General features: G+C 32.2%; 2 protein-coding genes across 3 annotated transcripts; both read left to right on the forward strand.

Annotated features, from left to right (window-relative positions):
• The first annotated feature begins 602 nt into the window (after positions 1-602).
• Positions 603-2,089, forward strand: LOC132252547 (uncharacterized). Of its 2 annotated transcripts, XM_059737811.1 has the most exons (3): positions 603-751; positions 876-1,435; positions 1,641-2,089. In XM_059737811.1, exons 2-3 carry the CDS (start codon positions 1,088-1,090, stop codon positions 1,794-1,796), a joined length of 504 nt encoding a protein of 167 aa, XP_059593794.1. In that variant the 5' UTR covers positions 603-751; positions 876-1,087; the 3' UTR covers positions 1,797-2,089. The 2 variants fall into 2 exon arrangements, with proteins under 2 accessions (XP_059593794.1, XP_059593795.1); XM_059737812.1 differs by having other exon boundaries at positions 603-1,435.
• A 7,681-nt stretch (positions 2,090-9,770) lies between these two features.
• LOC109122004 (uncharacterized) lies at positions 9,771-13,609 on the forward strand. The gene is made up of 8 exons (XM_059738796.1): positions 9,771-10,302; positions 10,398-10,547; positions 10,644-10,898; positions 11,008-11,154; positions 11,258-11,488; positions 11,765-11,917; positions 12,428-12,858; positions 13,001-13,609. The coding sequence occupies exons 1-8, from the start codon at positions 9,771-9,773 to the stop codon at positions 13,607-13,609; spliced, it is 2,508 nt and encodes an 835-aa protein (XP_059594779.1).
• The last annotated feature ends 3,258 nt before the right edge of the window (positions 13,610-16,867 follow it).

Here is a 16,867-nt window from a genome sequence, read left to right on the forward strand (position 1 = left end):
GTTAGGCTTATATTAACATAAAAGTATTTGAATAGGCTAGGGTTAGGCTCATACCAACCCGTTGAAACCGAACCATTAAATCGTTATTTGTTTATTAGAAAGCCATCAGAGTGCTTAAATCTCTCTTAATTACACAATAAAATAAATTAATTTTCCTTTTGCAGAGGCATAAATTTAATATACCTATTTCAATTTTTTTTTTCATGGCAATATTTTTAATCATCTCATTGCATTGTAAGGAAAGAATCGTTAAATCAATACCCTCGAATTATATGCATAAAGTTTTGATCTCAATCTTACTAATAATAGAGCTGCTTGCTATTATTCTTGTATCAGATCTGGAGCAGGGTATTAATTTAGTGTCGGTTCTTCTGCTGAACGCTTCTCTTTTTGCAGGAAAAAAAAATGGAAAAGAAAAAAGGAAAAGTTCTCCTTTGTGATGGCCAGGCATGCTTTTTTATGGGGTCCATAATGTTCTTTTCTCAAATCCGGTGTAAGGCATCAAATTCAATTTGCTAAGAATAAAAAAATTTGTGGGATCCATGTGCATATTTTCATATACAAAGCTGGTTCCTGGTTCTCTCTCTATATATGTGGCACCATCTTCACCACGCCACAAACACGAATTTGTGGAGCAAGGAAAATGAAACACCTCTACAAAATGTGGCAGAACTGACCATTTTCACCATGCATTGGCTGGAGAATACTTTGGTGAACATTTATTCTTTCCCAATTTAGTCCACACGCAAATGTAAGGAATGGTTAATTTCGAGCTTTTGTCTATATGTTTTCTGCTGTGATGATAATCTATATACGTTTTGTTTATATTCTTGTCCAATAATTCTAATGAACACTCATCTTGTGGTGCTTGACAGATTTATCTTCTCAAATAATCCATCTTTATAAAGCACTTGTTAACTATGCCAACAAGCAAGGAGTCTCCCCGCTCCCTGTAAGATTTTCTCTTGTAGGAAAAAGAATGCTCTATGGCTAGCTAGACTGCCACAGGCTTTTTGCCATACTGAAGGATCCTCCTTCTCACACTGTGGCACCTTGTTATAAATAATCCACATATGATGAAATTACAATGGAATCCAGTCGCAGCAAAAAGGGTTCCAGCCAGGCGGCATGTCACTGCATATGCTGGAAATGTAGCAACTTCAATCCATCAGTAAGGACACAGAACTGCCCTGATCTTTACCCCTTGGTCATTCATGGCATTGTCTCAGGGAAGAAGAACATAGTGTTACTACCGATGGAGAATAGGCATTCCCATGTGTATCAGCTTTTACTGAATATAAATATTCTGAAAGATATACTGTATTTGGTGGAGTGGATGATAAAGGGAAAAGTGCATTGCATCTTGCTGCAATGTTTACTGATTATCGTCTTCGCTCTCTCCTTATGCTGCATATGGGAAATCAAGTGGTATAAGGTATGAGACATCAAATTCTCTTCTTTTTTAAAGGTTTTTTCATTATGTCTCTATCGTAAAATACAAAATCCAGCCACTAGATACTAAGGACATTGGCTAGCTATTTTTTAGTAATTGGTTTTTGTGGCATAGTGTGGTTTTCCTTTTATATACTTGCTTTTTATGGCAGTACCAGACTATAAAACATATCTTCTCACATGAACAGGAAGATCTGGTACAAAAGGGTGGACAATGTCTGGCTAGCAAAGCCAATTCATGCCCGGTGGTGGCTACTCTCATTGCAACCGTTGCCTTCACCACATCAGCAGCTGTACCAGGAGGCACCAATAAAACAGCACTTCATATCTTTACAATTTCGTGACTTATTGCTCTTTGATTTTGAGTCACAACATCTAGGTGTCAAGAACAAGACTTTGGTTCTGATTTGCCCAGCAAGCTTTTGGTTGGACTAACTTCTCTTTTCACATCCATATAGGCTACCTTGGTCATTTTCTGTACTGGCCAGTTCTTTGTTCTCAGAAAGAACTCAGAATTGCCGCATTAACATTCCTTCCAGAAACATTTTTTGCAATAGCCTTGCTACATATATCAGGCTACTGTGATATATTTTTTTTTCATAATGAATAAGAATCAAGTACTCTCTTTTGTATGTTATTCGATCCCTTTCATATATTACTCTACTTAGGTTTATAAGGGCATTGAAAAAAAAATGAAGAGTTCGAGAGTAATTATTTCATTAAATTACTACTCCATTTTTTATAAATGGCACATAACTATCTTAAATGGTACATATTAATATAATATCAAAGTGGCAGATGCATTACACTAAAAACAAAAATAACCTACTTTATTTATGTTGGGCTCAATGTTTTAGAACCAAACAGTAGCAAACAATTTGATCAGTCCAACCATATTGGATAGGAAATGAATTGGACCGGTATTGATCCGAACCACCCATGATCCAACCACTGAATTGGTGGACCGGCTCAGCTAATTCAAGCCTATGTGAACTAACATTTTTCTCTTTTAACAAAAGTACAATTCGTGTGTCGGCCGAGGCTTAACACAAGCCTGAACATCGCCCATAACTAAGGCATCTAATAAGAAACATGCATCAATGTGTGGGTGGCATGCATTCTTTAAAGATCGTTTTTGTTTCTTCTAGATGCGGGATTTCTTCAAATGGTTTGTTTTATAATAATGTTATACATGCTTAGGCTAGGTTTGAATTTTGAAGAGGCCCTTTTGTGGGCTTTTGCTAACATCGACTGAAGGCTATGATCTCTTTTTTGCATATATGCATTTAAATTATATGCACACACTACTTTAAAACTTCAAAATAAATATAAATATTTATCTATATTATAAGATGATAAATATTAAAATAATATAGTTAAAACAATATTTTTTTAACATGGTAAAATGATAGATATGTAACTATTTAAATTTGAGTACATTTAATTTTAACAAATAAACAAGTATTATTAAGTCTATATGTTATTCTTATCATAATTTAAGCAATCAATATTAATGATAAAATGATATAGCATATTTAAAATTTTTAATTATTTATATATTATATATTTTATAATTATTTTTAATTTTAATAAAACATAAATTATATATTTATAATGTCATGATTCAATCATTAGTCTGATTAGCAAACTATGACCCAATAAATTTTTTTGTTAAATGATTAGATGAGTTTTGAAAACATTGTTTAGTTCCATAAAGTATTTAAAAAAGAAAAAAATTAACAAAGAAAATGATTTTCTCATATTTCATTTTCTTATTGTTAGAATTATATGAATTATATGATCAGTAACCTTCTTGTAGCGATTGCAGTATTCTTCTAGGCACTAATTCATTTCAACTTTATGTTTTAGTTTCTTATTAGTGACACATCTAATTATTTGGCAGGAAGTCCTAGCTATTCTTATGTCATAAGTATATATAATATATATTGCGTTTAAATAATGTAGAAAGAATTTATTATTGAAATTTTGAATGAAAAAACAAATTAAAAATAACATTTATTATTAATTCAGATTCATTTGTCTTAGCAAATGAATATTAATCTTAAAATTTTTGGAAAGGGAAAGGTTTCAACCCCAAATTTAATTTAGGTTTTTGGAAAAAGAAAAAGGAACTAATTTATCTTATTGTTTAATTATTGAAACTTTTAATAGTTCTATGGTTTTAAATTATGAGGAAAAGAAAGGAACACCCAAGGCACATTTTAGCCTCCCCTTTCTTTTCTGTTAAAACTAATAATTTTTAGAAACCGAGAGATTAGAGATAAACAAGTTTCTTCTTCATTAACATACTTTCAATTTTTACATGAATTAAGGTTCTAAACTTTGTTCTTATTATCCCAAATTTCTTTAATATTATGTTTTAAACTAATTTCTAGGATAAAAAAAAGTTTAATTAATGGAAATGAAATAAGTTGAATTTTATTTTATTTCATTTCCTTTATCTTTTAATTATAAGAAAACATCAAATTTAAATTTTGAAATGCCCATCATCAAATAAAACAGGTTTCTATACATTAAGTCTTAAATAAGATCAAGGGTTCTATCCTTTTTTATTAAGCAAGTTGCTAATAGGAAAAGGAAATTAATACTTTGCTTCTTTTCATTTAATTTGCTTCACTTTATTAATTTATTGGTCATATATATTCTTCAAGAAGTCAATAGTACTTTTCTTTTTATTAAGCAAACTAGTAATATGAAAACAACACTAAAGAAAAAAGAAATGCTTTAGCTCACTGGTCTAAGATCATTCTTTGAACTTTGCCAAGTTTATGCTTGGTGATCCTCCCTATGAGCCAAGGAATCAACAAGCCATCATTATTGATCAAATTTGCATATTCAAGATTGAAAAGATCTCAAATTTGTAAAGTTAAGTACTTGTCCAAGTTTTGAACTTGAAGTGTAACCCCTTTTCGACATAAATAAACTTCAATGCTACCACTATTTACACGTGTGTTTTAAAAAAAAAATTATTTTTGTAAGAAAAAATTGAAGGCATTTTTATCCAAATGAGGTATTTTTTTAGGGTGAAAAAGGTGAAGATTAGTTTTACAAAGTAGAATTAGTTTGTCATTTTTAATCAAATAACCCTTTATCTTATTGTCTAATTATTGAAAGTTTTAATAGTTCTATGGTTTTAAATTTTGAGGGAAAGAAAAATGAACACCTAAGGCACAATTTGACCTCCTTTCTTTTATGTTAAAACTAATTAATTTTAGAAACTGAGATTAGATATAACTTTCTTTAAAAGACTGATATTTTTACGTGGATAAGGTTTCTGTAATGGTTAAGTTTCCATCTTCATTAACAAATCTTCAAATTTTTTTTACATGAATTAGGTTTCAAACTTTGCACTTCCTATCCCCAATTTCTTTAATAATGAGTTTTAAACTAATTTCTAGGAGCAAAAAGAGTTTAATCAATGGCAATAAAATGAGTTGAATTTTATTTTATTTCATTTCCTTTATCTTACTTACTAATATAGTTCTATTTATACATATGAAAACATCAACTTTAAATTTTGACATGCCCCTCTATGGACCCCGTATTTTTGCTCATGCACTTCCACTTGATGGCGAATTCGTTTTTTCTTTGAAAAATGATTTATTTATTAAGAAAATGACTTGAACTCGCCACTTATTTTCATTTTATTTTTAAAGAGTAAACAAAATAAGAAAGAAAACCCTAAGTGTGATTCCTTATTTGGAAATGGTGGTCTGTGAAAAACCAAATCGGGGCTTGGGGATCAGCTTACATATTGGGAAGGTACGGTAAAGACCGTAGCACCCCTCTAAGTCCCTAAAAACGGATCTCTACTAATAAAATGAAGTATGTGTGGAAATTGGTTGATTAAACGTGGATACCAAAAGATGATTATACATTGGGAACCAAAACAAAACGTAGACAATGGTCAAAGTGAGAGCGGGTGCGTACCTTGGCAGCAAACGAATAATGTGCTATTATGAAATGGGGCTAATGCACAAGAATGAACATAAAATATATCACATACATCACCAAACAAAATATGAAATCACCTCTGGCACACATGACATTTCACTCAAGTTCATTTTTATTTTAAATAAAACTTCTTTGATGTTGGGCCTCCCACCAAAGCCCAATTTATCTTGTATGAATTGGTCTCACAAATTTTATTATTTCGGAATTATGAAAAATTCATTATTACTTATATAAAATCAAGAGAAACAGAAGGTTATTTGAAAACCAGAGTAGAATTTAAACTGTTTGAGAGAAAACTGGAATTTTGAAATTTATTTGAAAATTGGAGTCTTGAAAATTATTTGAAAATTGGAGTCTTGGGAATTCAATTTAAGATTTGGAATTTTGGAAATTAAATTTGAAAGAAATTGAAAAATTTTAAAATTATTTGAGAATTAGAGTTTTGAAAATTAAACTAAGGAATTGGAACTTTGGAAATTAAACTTGAGAGAAATTAGCAAATTATTTAAGAATTGGAGTTTTGAAAATTAAATTTAAGAATTGGAATTTTGGATATTAAATTTGAAAGAAATTAGAATTTTGAAAATTATTTGAGGAGTAGAAACTATGAAAATTAAATTATAAAAATTGGAATCTTGGAAATTATTCGAAAATGGAATTTTTAAAAATAAATAAATAAAATGATAATAAATAAATAAATAAATAAATGTGAGAATTTGAATTTTGGAAATTGGAAATGAAGTTCCGAAATTAGAAAATTGGAATTTCAAAAATTGAGAACTAAATTTGGAAATCGCAATTTTGAAGAATTATCTAAAGATAGAATTTTAAAAATAAATAAATAAATATAATAATAATAATAAAGAAAATAATAATTAAATAAATGAACGTGAATGTTGGAATTTTTGAAATTGGAAATTAAATTTGGAACTCAGAATTTTGAAGAATTGTTTGAAGATAAAATTTTAAAAATAAATAAATAGAATAATAATAATAATTAAAATAATAATTAAATAAATGAACATGAATGTTGGAATTTTTGAAATCGAAAATTAAATTTGGAAGTTAGAATTTTGAAGAATTTTTAAAAATGGAATTTTAAAAATAAATAAATAAATAAAATAATAATAATAACGAAAATAATAATTAAATAAATGAATGTGAATATTGGAATTTTTGAAATTGGAAATTAAATTTAGAAGTCGGGATTTTGAAGAATTGTTTAAAGATGGAATTTTAAAAATAAATAAATAAATAAATAGAATAATAATAATAACGAAAATAATAATTAAATAAATGACGTAAATATTGGAGTTTTTGAAATTAGAAATTAAATTTGAAAGTCGGAATTTTGAAGAATTGTTTAAAGATGATTTTTTTTTTAACAAAAATACATAAATAGAATAATAATAATAACGAAAATAATAATTAAATAAATGAGCGTGAATATTGGAATTTTTGAAATTAGAAATTAAATTCAGAAATCGGAATTTTGAAAAATTACTTAAAAATGAAAATTTAAAAATAAATAAATAAAATAATAATAATAACGAAAATAATAATTTTTAAATAAATAAATGTGAAAATTGGAATTCAAAAATGTGAATTTTGGACGGTTATTTAAGGATAGAATTTTTATAAAAACTACATTTTAAGCATAAAAAAAAAATGAAGAATTAAGAGGGTCAATGGGGTTTACACCAAATAAACAAAGGTTCAGAGCCATTAAAAAAATGTGCCAAATAACCATCAACAATGCCCAACCATAGGAGGCCCAAACAAACATTACCAATCCAGCCTAAACTAAAAGTAAGGGGCTTAAGGCCCACATGAACCAACTTAGGCCCACAAGTCAATGCCTTGGGAGCCCACCAACAAAACTCACTGCTCAAAATATCAGCCATGAAGATCAAAGAAAGGTTTCACCCCATTTTTAAAACTCTAGGTTGAGGTCAACGGGCAGCAAGCTGGCGGCGAGGGGTAAAGGTTGCTCATTGATAATGACGGTGATGAAATGGAGAAATGGGACGGGGGTTGCCACTTGTGAGCCACCGCATGGACAAGCAAACAAAGGCATGGGTGCGGCGGAGAGCTTCATCGGTTGGATCTGGTTGTTTGAGGGAGAGCTCACCACAGACGTCATCATCGACGTCGATGCCACCACTGCTCCCGAAATAATAGCCCCAAATCCTCATTGTGTTCAACATTTCTAGTCATCGGTCGCATTCCGATTTCGGACATCCTCTTGGAATAAGTATCAATTATCATCACATAATAAAAGTAGCACCACAACTATGTAAAGCTTCGAACTTTATACTAAAAAAATAACAATAGATCAATATTAGAGCTCAAAAGAAGATTAAATGAGTATGAAGAAGCCAATTTTCCTGATCATAACTATGAATATGAAGCTTTAAAAAACAGAGAAACCATTAGCTTTGGATGAAATGCCACAAAAAGGGTATGTCAAAGGCTATGTTTTTTTTTTTTTTGCCCAAATTCATTCATACATATAGAGATCAGATTGAAAATGAATATTCTTTGTGGGTCTCTGGTGAAAAGAGTAGATGATCTTAGATGGGTTTGGCCATTTTTTGAGAGAGGGAGAGAGGGAAAGAATAGAAGATGTTGATCAGTAAACATAAATAGTCCTCCTTCAAGTATTAATCTATGGGCTAAGAACAGATGAGGAAAATGCAGAATAGGATTTAGACGAAAACAGAGCATGATCAGATTCAGGCATGGAGTTGTATATTTTTGAAGACATCGATGACATATAAAATAATCAAAATCAAAATAAGGCAAAGAAGTAAACGACCAATCTCAATAGAACAACTTATAGCCCTTAACATCCACACCAACTAGCAAAAATTGAACATTTCAAAACAGCCAAATGGAGGAATCACATATGGGTAAGAGCTCCGAGAGTAATAAGAAGCGTACCTAGACAATATTGATTGTAATCTCTTGGCTGCCGGCTATCGTTCTTCGTTGAGCTTTTTCCTCGAAGTCCCTCCAAAACCTTGGTTCCCCCATTTTTCTAAAAAAAAAATCCAGCTTACCCTGTTTTTTTTTTCTTATCCCGCCAGCCAACACTCGCTCCACTGCTCCTTGTTCAGAAAGGATGTCATCACCGTCAACCACCACCATGGTGAGCCATGCTCTTTGTCACATGTCCATGCAACTTGTTCTTAGCAGAAAGGGGTGCCCTACTCCTTTAAGGTGTTGCCAGCTCTTCTCGGGTGTGAAAAAAAATTCCCGGGTTCAAGAGAGGTCTACACCCTCATAAAATAAAATAGGTTTTTATAAATTTAAGGTGGTGCTTTTTTTTTTACTAAATTCTAAATATAACCTTAATGCTTAATAGTGTTAAATATTAAGTTGTTTGTTTTTGTAGTATGTTATTTCTATTAAGTATTAAAAAGTAAATAAAAATCAATATGTTATTTTTTCTATTTAGAAAAGGCTACATATTTTGAATTTTTCAATTTAGTAAAAAGTTTATAATAAGTTATGAAAAAATAGAAAAACAAACAATTTAAATTCTGAAAACAAATTGTTTTTAGTAAAAAGTCAAAAAGACAAACACCACTTAAGTCTTAAAGTTAAGATGGTCCTATACGTTTTTATTAAGCAATTTAAAGGAAATTAGTACTTTGTTTCTCTTTATTTAATTTACTTCACTTTATTAATTTATTGGTCATTTGTATATTCTTCTAGAAGTCAATACTTCACTTTTATTTTTATTAAGCAAATTAGTAACATGAAAACAGTACTAAAGAAAAAGAAATGCTTTAGCTCACTAGCTTAACATCATTCCTTGAACTTTTGCATTTGTAATTGGGACAAAATAATGTTTTTTTTTCTTTTTAGTTAGACAAATTTGTAATATATATGAGAATGAAATTTAGTTTAATTTTAATAAAATAAAGAGAATTTTCACTTGCCTTTTAATTTTTAATTTTTAGGGTTATCATGTTCCATGAATTAAAAAACAATGCTTTCTTATTCTTTTTCTTTTTCTTTTTCTTTTTCTTTATGGAAATGAGAAAAATGATTGGATCCATTGTTTTTGGGTATAATGTTGTTAATTTATTTTATCATTTCAATTATAATATGAAAAAGAGATAACTTTTTTTTATATATTTTTTTCTTTTACAATAACAAGGCATTAATGCTTCAGTAACATGATTTGATTATATACTTTTCCTTTTATATGGTTGCACTTTGGCATGGTGTATGACCTTATTCTAATCTCAGATTTGGAGCAAAGTATCTAGCTAGCTACCTCCAATTTATTTATAGGAATTGCAGATGATCAACTTTGTGATATGAGTTCCAACATGGCAGAAAACATTGGGTCTACAAAGAACGATGAAGTTAGGAGAAAATTATTCGACTGGGCCATGCAAGGCAAGTGGGATGAAGCGATGAAACTATACAAGCAACACCTCTGGCTCCGTTCCGAAAAGATCACCAAAGACGGCGACACAGCACTGCACATAGCTGTCCGGGATCGCCAAGAATGGGTTGTTGGAGAAATGGTTAAGCTTGTTACTACTCCTGAACAAAATGAGGGTGTTCTAAAATCACAAAACGACAAAAAGAACACCCCTCTCCATTTGGCAGCATCGATAGGTAATGTTTCAATGTGCGAATGCTTCACTAAGGAGCACAATGATCTTGTAGGTATTTGTAATGAAGATGGGGAAAACCCCCTCTTCTTGGCAGCTCGCCATGGTAAGATAAAGGCTTTCAATTGCCTCCTACCTAAAGCTTTGGAATTAAGTGTTGCCTTCAAAACCGACCATATCCACTGTAGGAACAAAAAAGGCGAAACAATTCTTCATTGTGCCATTGATGAAGGACACTTCAGTAAGCATTTCCATCCACCCATCGTAGTCTTGCACATGCATACACTGTAAATTAATCTTAATTAATAACAGTATTTGTGTTTTTCTGCTTGACAGAATTGGCATTTCTAATAATCGAAAGATATGAAGATCTCTGTAGCAAATATGATGAGAAAGGAGTCAGCCCTCTCCATCTCCTGGCAAGTCAGCCTACTGCATTCAGAAGTGGAACTTACCTCGGCCTGATTGACAAAATCATTTATCATTGTAAGTCCACGTCTCTCCCTAGTCAAAATCTAATCCAACCAATTCTTAGCAATCACAATATTATTAAGAAACCGAACTCCTTTGTCATTTTACAAGGTACATTTGTCCTTCCACCGGGTTTTGGAGATGCAGAGAAATCTGATGATCCAGCAGAGAGGCAAACACTTGTGAAATTGTTGCCAGTGCTTTGGAACAACATCAAAGGACTGTTTTTCCTTATAATCACATTTATCAAAATATGCATTAATCCTTCAGGTGCAGAAAAAGCAGAAAACGCTAGGACAACTTTAGACGAGGAGACGCCCGAACAGGCCATCCCTAAACAAGGGTCGGCTTCCACCCCTGGTCAAGGTAAGGAGCATAGGAATTTAAGTATATTTGTCAATATTTTTCGTTATAAAATAATGTTTTTGTCTACAAATTCATTCATGAAATATCCTCACTCAACCTCCTTTTACAGGTGCTCATGAGCACAGTAAAGAGGATGAAAAAAAGGTGGGGTTGAGTCAACTTCCAGATGATCTACGTAATTTTCCAATGAACTATGATACTTGCTTCAACTTCATCAGGCTTCTAATCCAAGCAATTCTCATACCCTTGGGAATAGGTAGGACACCATGCTACCATCCCAAACTTGAATTGCATATATATTCAATTCAATACATAGGTGGAAGGCTTAACAATATTTGTGTTTTGTTTTTGCTTGAAAGGGCGAAGTTATATAAAAAAGATACAGAAGAAGAAAGAGAAGAACTTTTTTTCTGCTAAGATCTTGGAAAAACTACTTGACAAAGGTAAAGGCAGATGGTATGATAGCACTGGGAAAGATCCCCTATACAAGGACAGAACAATCCTTTACGAGAAGGAACAATTGGGGGACACTGGACCGTCGGGTTTGCCACTTAATACACCTGATATACACACGGAAAGCCCCAAAGAAGGTAAGTTTTCATTGTTAACGAAGAAAATAAAAACTTTAAATCCAATTGAATTATTTAATGGTATGTTTGATTCACGGAAAAGTATTACAATTAATAATGATGGTTTTGAAGTACCATATTAGTGTTTATATTTTAAAATGTAAAAATGATATTATAATATTTTGTTTTAGATAATTCATTTTAAAAATCATTTCGATGTTTTGTGTGGTTTGTGCTTTGTACAAACACCTTCCAACCCACTGTTTTACTAATATTTGTGTTGTATGTGAATGATAGGGACAAGTGAAGATGAGTTTAGTAAGGTCATGCACAAACTACTCGAAGAAGCTCAAAGACCGGGTGGCCTCATACGCAAGCTATTTGAGCAAGAAGTTCAAACAAATAGATCACCTACAGTAAATGACAGGAACCAAAAAAGTAACAAGGAGGGTAATTTCTCTTTCAAATCATCTAATTTGAAAAAGAATAAAAATTTTCATCAGCATTTAAGTTATATTTGATTCCTAAAAAGTATTAAGTAAAGTAAACAAATACTAAAAAAAATTATTTCTCTTGATTGGTTTCTCGGTGAAAAATACAAAATAAAATTCAAATATAATTAAAATTAATTAAAATTAATTAAAATTTTATATATTTTAAAATTATTTAATCTTTCTATAATAGAGGAAAATAAGTGAAATGAGTTCAAAGAAGAACATAAAAATTAGGTTACAGACTTAAAATTTATTTTTTTATTTTTTATTTTTATTTTATTTCCTTAAGATTTTTCCTCAAAATTTTTAGAAACTAAATATAACCTTATTATCCTTGATGAGTGTTGTTTTTGTAATGACATGTAATATAAAATTTTGAAAATTAATAAATTATAGTGCTGAACTGGGTTTGAGTATGCACTTAAAAGAAGTTTTGTAACGACATGTTCAATTAACCTTGTGACAGATTCAAATTGGTCTCCAATGGAAACAATGTGTAAAGCCATCAGCCAAGCTGCGAAAAAATTGGGTGATGAGCTTCTTTCGGAAATTGAGAATAAAAATCAAGAGAAAGGAAAATTGTGGACACCTATATTAATTGCAGCAAAGAATGGTATCAAGGAAATGGTGGAGAGCATTCTTATCTGTTCCCCCATGGCCATTCATGACGTGAGCCCAGAGAAGAAGAACGTAGTATTATTGGCCGTGGAGAACAGGCATCCCCATGTGTATAAGGTTTTACTGAAGAATGTGAATAACATGACCGATAGTGTATTTGGTGCAGTGGATAATAATGGGAACAGTGCGTTGCATCTCGCTGCGATGTTTACTGATAATAAGCCTTGGCTTACTCCTGGTGCTTCATTGCAAATGCAGTGGGAAGTCAAGTGGTTTGAGGTACGTACAAGAGATATGTTTCCATTGTAAAATACAAAATCCAGCGCCTCTTAGACACTAACCAAAGACCTTAATTTGTACCATCATGATTTTCCTTCTTTATAATAACTCGAACTGTACGTCTACTTGCATTTTATGGCAGTATGTGAAGAAGTCCATGCGACCAAATTTCTTCCCCGCCCTCAACAATGATAAAGAGTCCCCACAGCAGATTTTCACAGATAAGCACAAAGATCTGGTGCAGAAGGGTGGAGAATGGCTAAGCAGTACAGCCACTTCGTGCTCTGTAGTGTCTACACTCATTGCGACCGTCGCCTTCGCCACATCAACGACTTTGCCTGGTGGCAACAAGGAAATTACTGGAATGCCCGTTCTTGAGCTGAAGCCTGCATTTCATCTGTTTGCAATTTCATCACTTGTTGCTCTTTGTTCTTCAATCACCTCCACTATCATGTTTCTTGCCATCCTCACATCCAGGAATCAAGAAAAAGACTTTGCCAGGTACCTGCCCGGAAAGCTTTTGGTTGGATTAACAACTCTTTTTGTGTCCATATTGGCAGTTTTGGTCTCCTTCTGCTCTGCCCACTTCTTTGTGCTCCAAAAAGATCTCAGAATGTATGCACTTCCAATATATGTAGCAACGTGCTTGCCAGTAACTCTTTTTGCCATAGCCCAGCTTCCATTATACGTTGATCTCATATGGGTTACTTTCAGCAAAGTGCCTCAGCCTCCTTTGGAGGACAATGCCTAGGGTTGTTGCGTGATTTTGCCTTTGACTTTTAAGCTTGATGGCGATGTTTATTTATTTATATGTTTGTTTATTTCACCTCGTTTCTAATGTTCTTTTTTTAGTTGGCTCCTAGAAAAGCCAACCACAAGGTGGCAAACAAGGGTTTGGTCTCTGGTTTTTCTTTGTTTTCTATGTCTTCTTTTTGTTTTGTACGTTTTTATTGTTTGATCTCCTACTTGTGAAACATCTAATGGGAGCTTTAAGATCCCTACTGTCTGGCTTTGTTCATCGATTTTATAAGTGAAGTTGAAATTCTTCTCAATTCCCCTTTATTCTAAGCCTGGTGTAGGTAATTTGGTACGGTCCCAAAATAGTCAAGAAAGATGAGAAATTATTCCCACCTAATATACTTCAATCATAATACTGAAGAATGAGTTGAAACTTAAAAATGTTTCAAAAGAATATTGTTGAACCCTGAAGTGAATCGATGAAGAATGTTATATATAGAGTGAGGATTTTGGAATTTGTCAATGCTAATATTGAGCCTCCAATGGTCCTCTCTCCAAAGGTTTAAAATTAACATATTTTTTGTCTAACAAATTTCTTACTTAGACTAAAAGAGAAATAATATGAGCACCATTAAAAAAAAAAGTGGGAATTCTCTTGACTCATCAATTGCAACTCCATTAATGGAATCCAAGAACATTTCACCAAAACCCATTCAACCAAAAAACCCCAAGATCAATCACTAGACTCCCTAATCCAATACTCATTTCTCAATGAATCGAGAATGAAAATTCTTTTCCATTTTTGTCCCTTTCATTTATAAAAATTATCTTATTCTAGAACATAACCAAACGTTCTTCCTTTTTTGTACATTTTTTCATCATGCAAACAAGGCACACATTTGGCTGTCACCAACACATGAGATAATGAAGATATTGATAAACAATCTCTTAAAAAAGTATGCAAAAAACCCTAATTTTAGTTCATGGACTAAAAAAATTTAATCAAAGAGAGAAAGAAGGATAAGAAAGGTTCTTACATTTTTATTTTTGTAGAGTCATTCTTACATTTTTATACTTGTAGAGCCATCCTTCTATCTCTCTGTTGGGTATGCAAAAACTCTTATCAATTTGTTGGACATACAATTATACATAAAAACACTTTTTGAGATTTGACAACTCAAAAATAGAAACTAAAATAATCATTATTTAAAATAAAATATTCTCTCTTGACTTTTAGAGACTAATTCCAATTATAATATTTTGAAAGTTTCTAAATGAGGTTCAACTTTTCAACGGTTTCTCCCCCACCCCTTCCTCTCCCATTTTTATAAAGATGGATTATTTGAAAAGACAAATCTGTCAAGCACCACAAAATACAAAATCACGAAATTAACCATGTGGACTAAATTGGACAAGAATTAATGCTCACCAAAGTATTCTCCAGCCAATGCGTAGTGAAAATGGCCAGAACTGCCACATTTTGTAGAGGTATTTTATTTTCCTTGCTACACAAATTTGTGTTGGTAGAGGTGTTTCATATCCTACATAGCTGTGGAGATTACATATATATATATATATATATAGAGAGAGAGAGAGAGAGAGAGAGAGAGAACCAGGAACCGGCTTTGTATGTGAAAAACGTGCACATGGACCCCATAAATCTTCAATTCTTAGCTAATTGAAATCGATACCTTACCCCAGATTTGAGAAAAGAATATAATGGACCCCATAAAAAAGCATGCCTGGCCATCACAAGAGAGAACTTTTTTTCTTTTTTCATTTTTCTTTCTGAAAAAAGAGAAGCGTTCAGAAGAAGAATGACACTAAATTAACACTCTGCTCCAAATCTGACACCGGAATAATAAAACAAAAAGCACAATGATCAGTTTAAACTGCAGAAAACAAGCAGCTCTTTTATTAGTAAGATTGAGAACAGAACTTTATGCATATAATTCGAGGGTATTGAGTTAATACATGGTTTAGGCAAAAAAAGGCTTAAAGAGTCTTTCCATACGGTGCAGTAAGATGATTAAATGCAACATAGCAAGCAAGATGTTCAATGCTATGGCTCTATCCATACGACTCAATTCATGTCAATGAACCATACAAAATCTTTTTAATTAAATGGCTTTATCCAAACCACCCAAATCATATGAGTGAATCATACAAAGTATTTTTCAATGGCTTTGTTCGTGTTACATATATGAGGATAATTCCAAGGTACTGAATGGGTACCATTTCAAACTTCCAATGGGTAACGCAGTGAGTTTCCCATTTTTAAGAAGGTACTTTGATCTCATGTGGGCCAGCCATTTTTGAGAAGGTAACGCAGTGTAGCTACAAGGAGGATTCCTAGGATTCTATATGTTCCTTTCTTTAAGCTTCATGATTTAATGAGCTTTTCCCACTTTGACGACCGAGCAATGGAATGGTAATGGTGAAATGAGATGTAATGATCCGATTTCCAGCATATTGATACTTTTCATCAAATGACTGTCTTGATCTTCAGCACCATTAAGTCAAGATGAATCCGTCTTGGGCAATCGACCCCCACAAACTATGTTGGTAGAGAATTTCTGAATGAAAAATATCCTCCTTGTTTCCTTTTTAAACTTCAATACGATGGCAAAATCTGCAGGTTCCTAATAAACAAATTCTTCATAGAAAAGAATGAGACCACTCCTTCATATCAGTTAAAAATATTCCTTAGAAGAAAATGCTGAGATTGCAGATTAATACAGGCAATCATGTATAGTCATGTCATGAATGCACTGCATTTCATTACTTGGTAGGAATTCTTTGCATTGTACCCTCTAAAAACCTTAAAAATTACTATGGCAAATGGATCCCAAAGGCAATGTGTGCTCTACATTATTTTACTTAGGGTTAATGTCATTAGTCAAGACTTAGTTATCTACTCAATTCTAGATGAAAGATCTAGGTGAGAAACAATATATTCTTGAAGTTAAGGTCATTAGGGACCACAAGATTAGGAAAATTGTGCTATCTCAAGCCACCTATGTTGACAAGTTTTTGGTTAAATATGTAATGGAGGACTCCGGCCAAGAAGGGTCTATGACCCTTCAGACATGGAATTACTTTATCTCGGGATCAATGTTCTAAGACATCCAAGGAAAAAGATTGCATGAAAGTACCTTATGCATCAATACTAGGTAGTCTTATGTGTGTGATGCTATGTACTAGACCAGATATTTACTTTGCTATAAAGATAGTGAGTAGATATTAGTCCAATCTAGGACTAGAGCATTGG

This window comes from Vitis vinifera, chromosome 7 (genome assembly GCF_030704535.1).
Source record: "Vitis vinifera cultivar Pinot Noir 40024 chromosome 7, ASM3070453v1".
NCBI lineage: Eukaryota > Viridiplantae > Streptophyta > Magnoliopsida > Vitales > Vitaceae > Vitis > Vitis vinifera.

Coding starts and splice junctions, on each gene's coding strand:
- LOC132252547 (XM_059737812.1), top strand. CDS start 1,088: ATGGAATCCAGTCGCAGCAAAAAGGGTTCCAGCCAGGCGGCATGTCAC. Junction 1,436..1,640: donor GGGAAATCAAGTGGTATAAG/GTATGAGACATC, acceptor TCACATGAACAG/GAAGATCTGGTACAAAAGGG.
- LOC109122004 (XM_059738796.1), top strand. CDS start 9,771: ATGGCAGAAAACATTGGGTCTACAAAGAACGATGAAGTTAGGAGAAAA. Junction 10,899..11,007: donor GGCTTCCACCCCTGGTCAAG/GTAAGGAGCATA, acceptor CTCCTTTTACAG/GTGCTCATGAGCACAGTAAA. Junction 11,489..11,764: donor CACGGAAAGCCCCAAAGAAG/GTAAGTTTTCAT, acceptor TGTGAATGATAG/GGACAAGTGAAGATGAGTTT.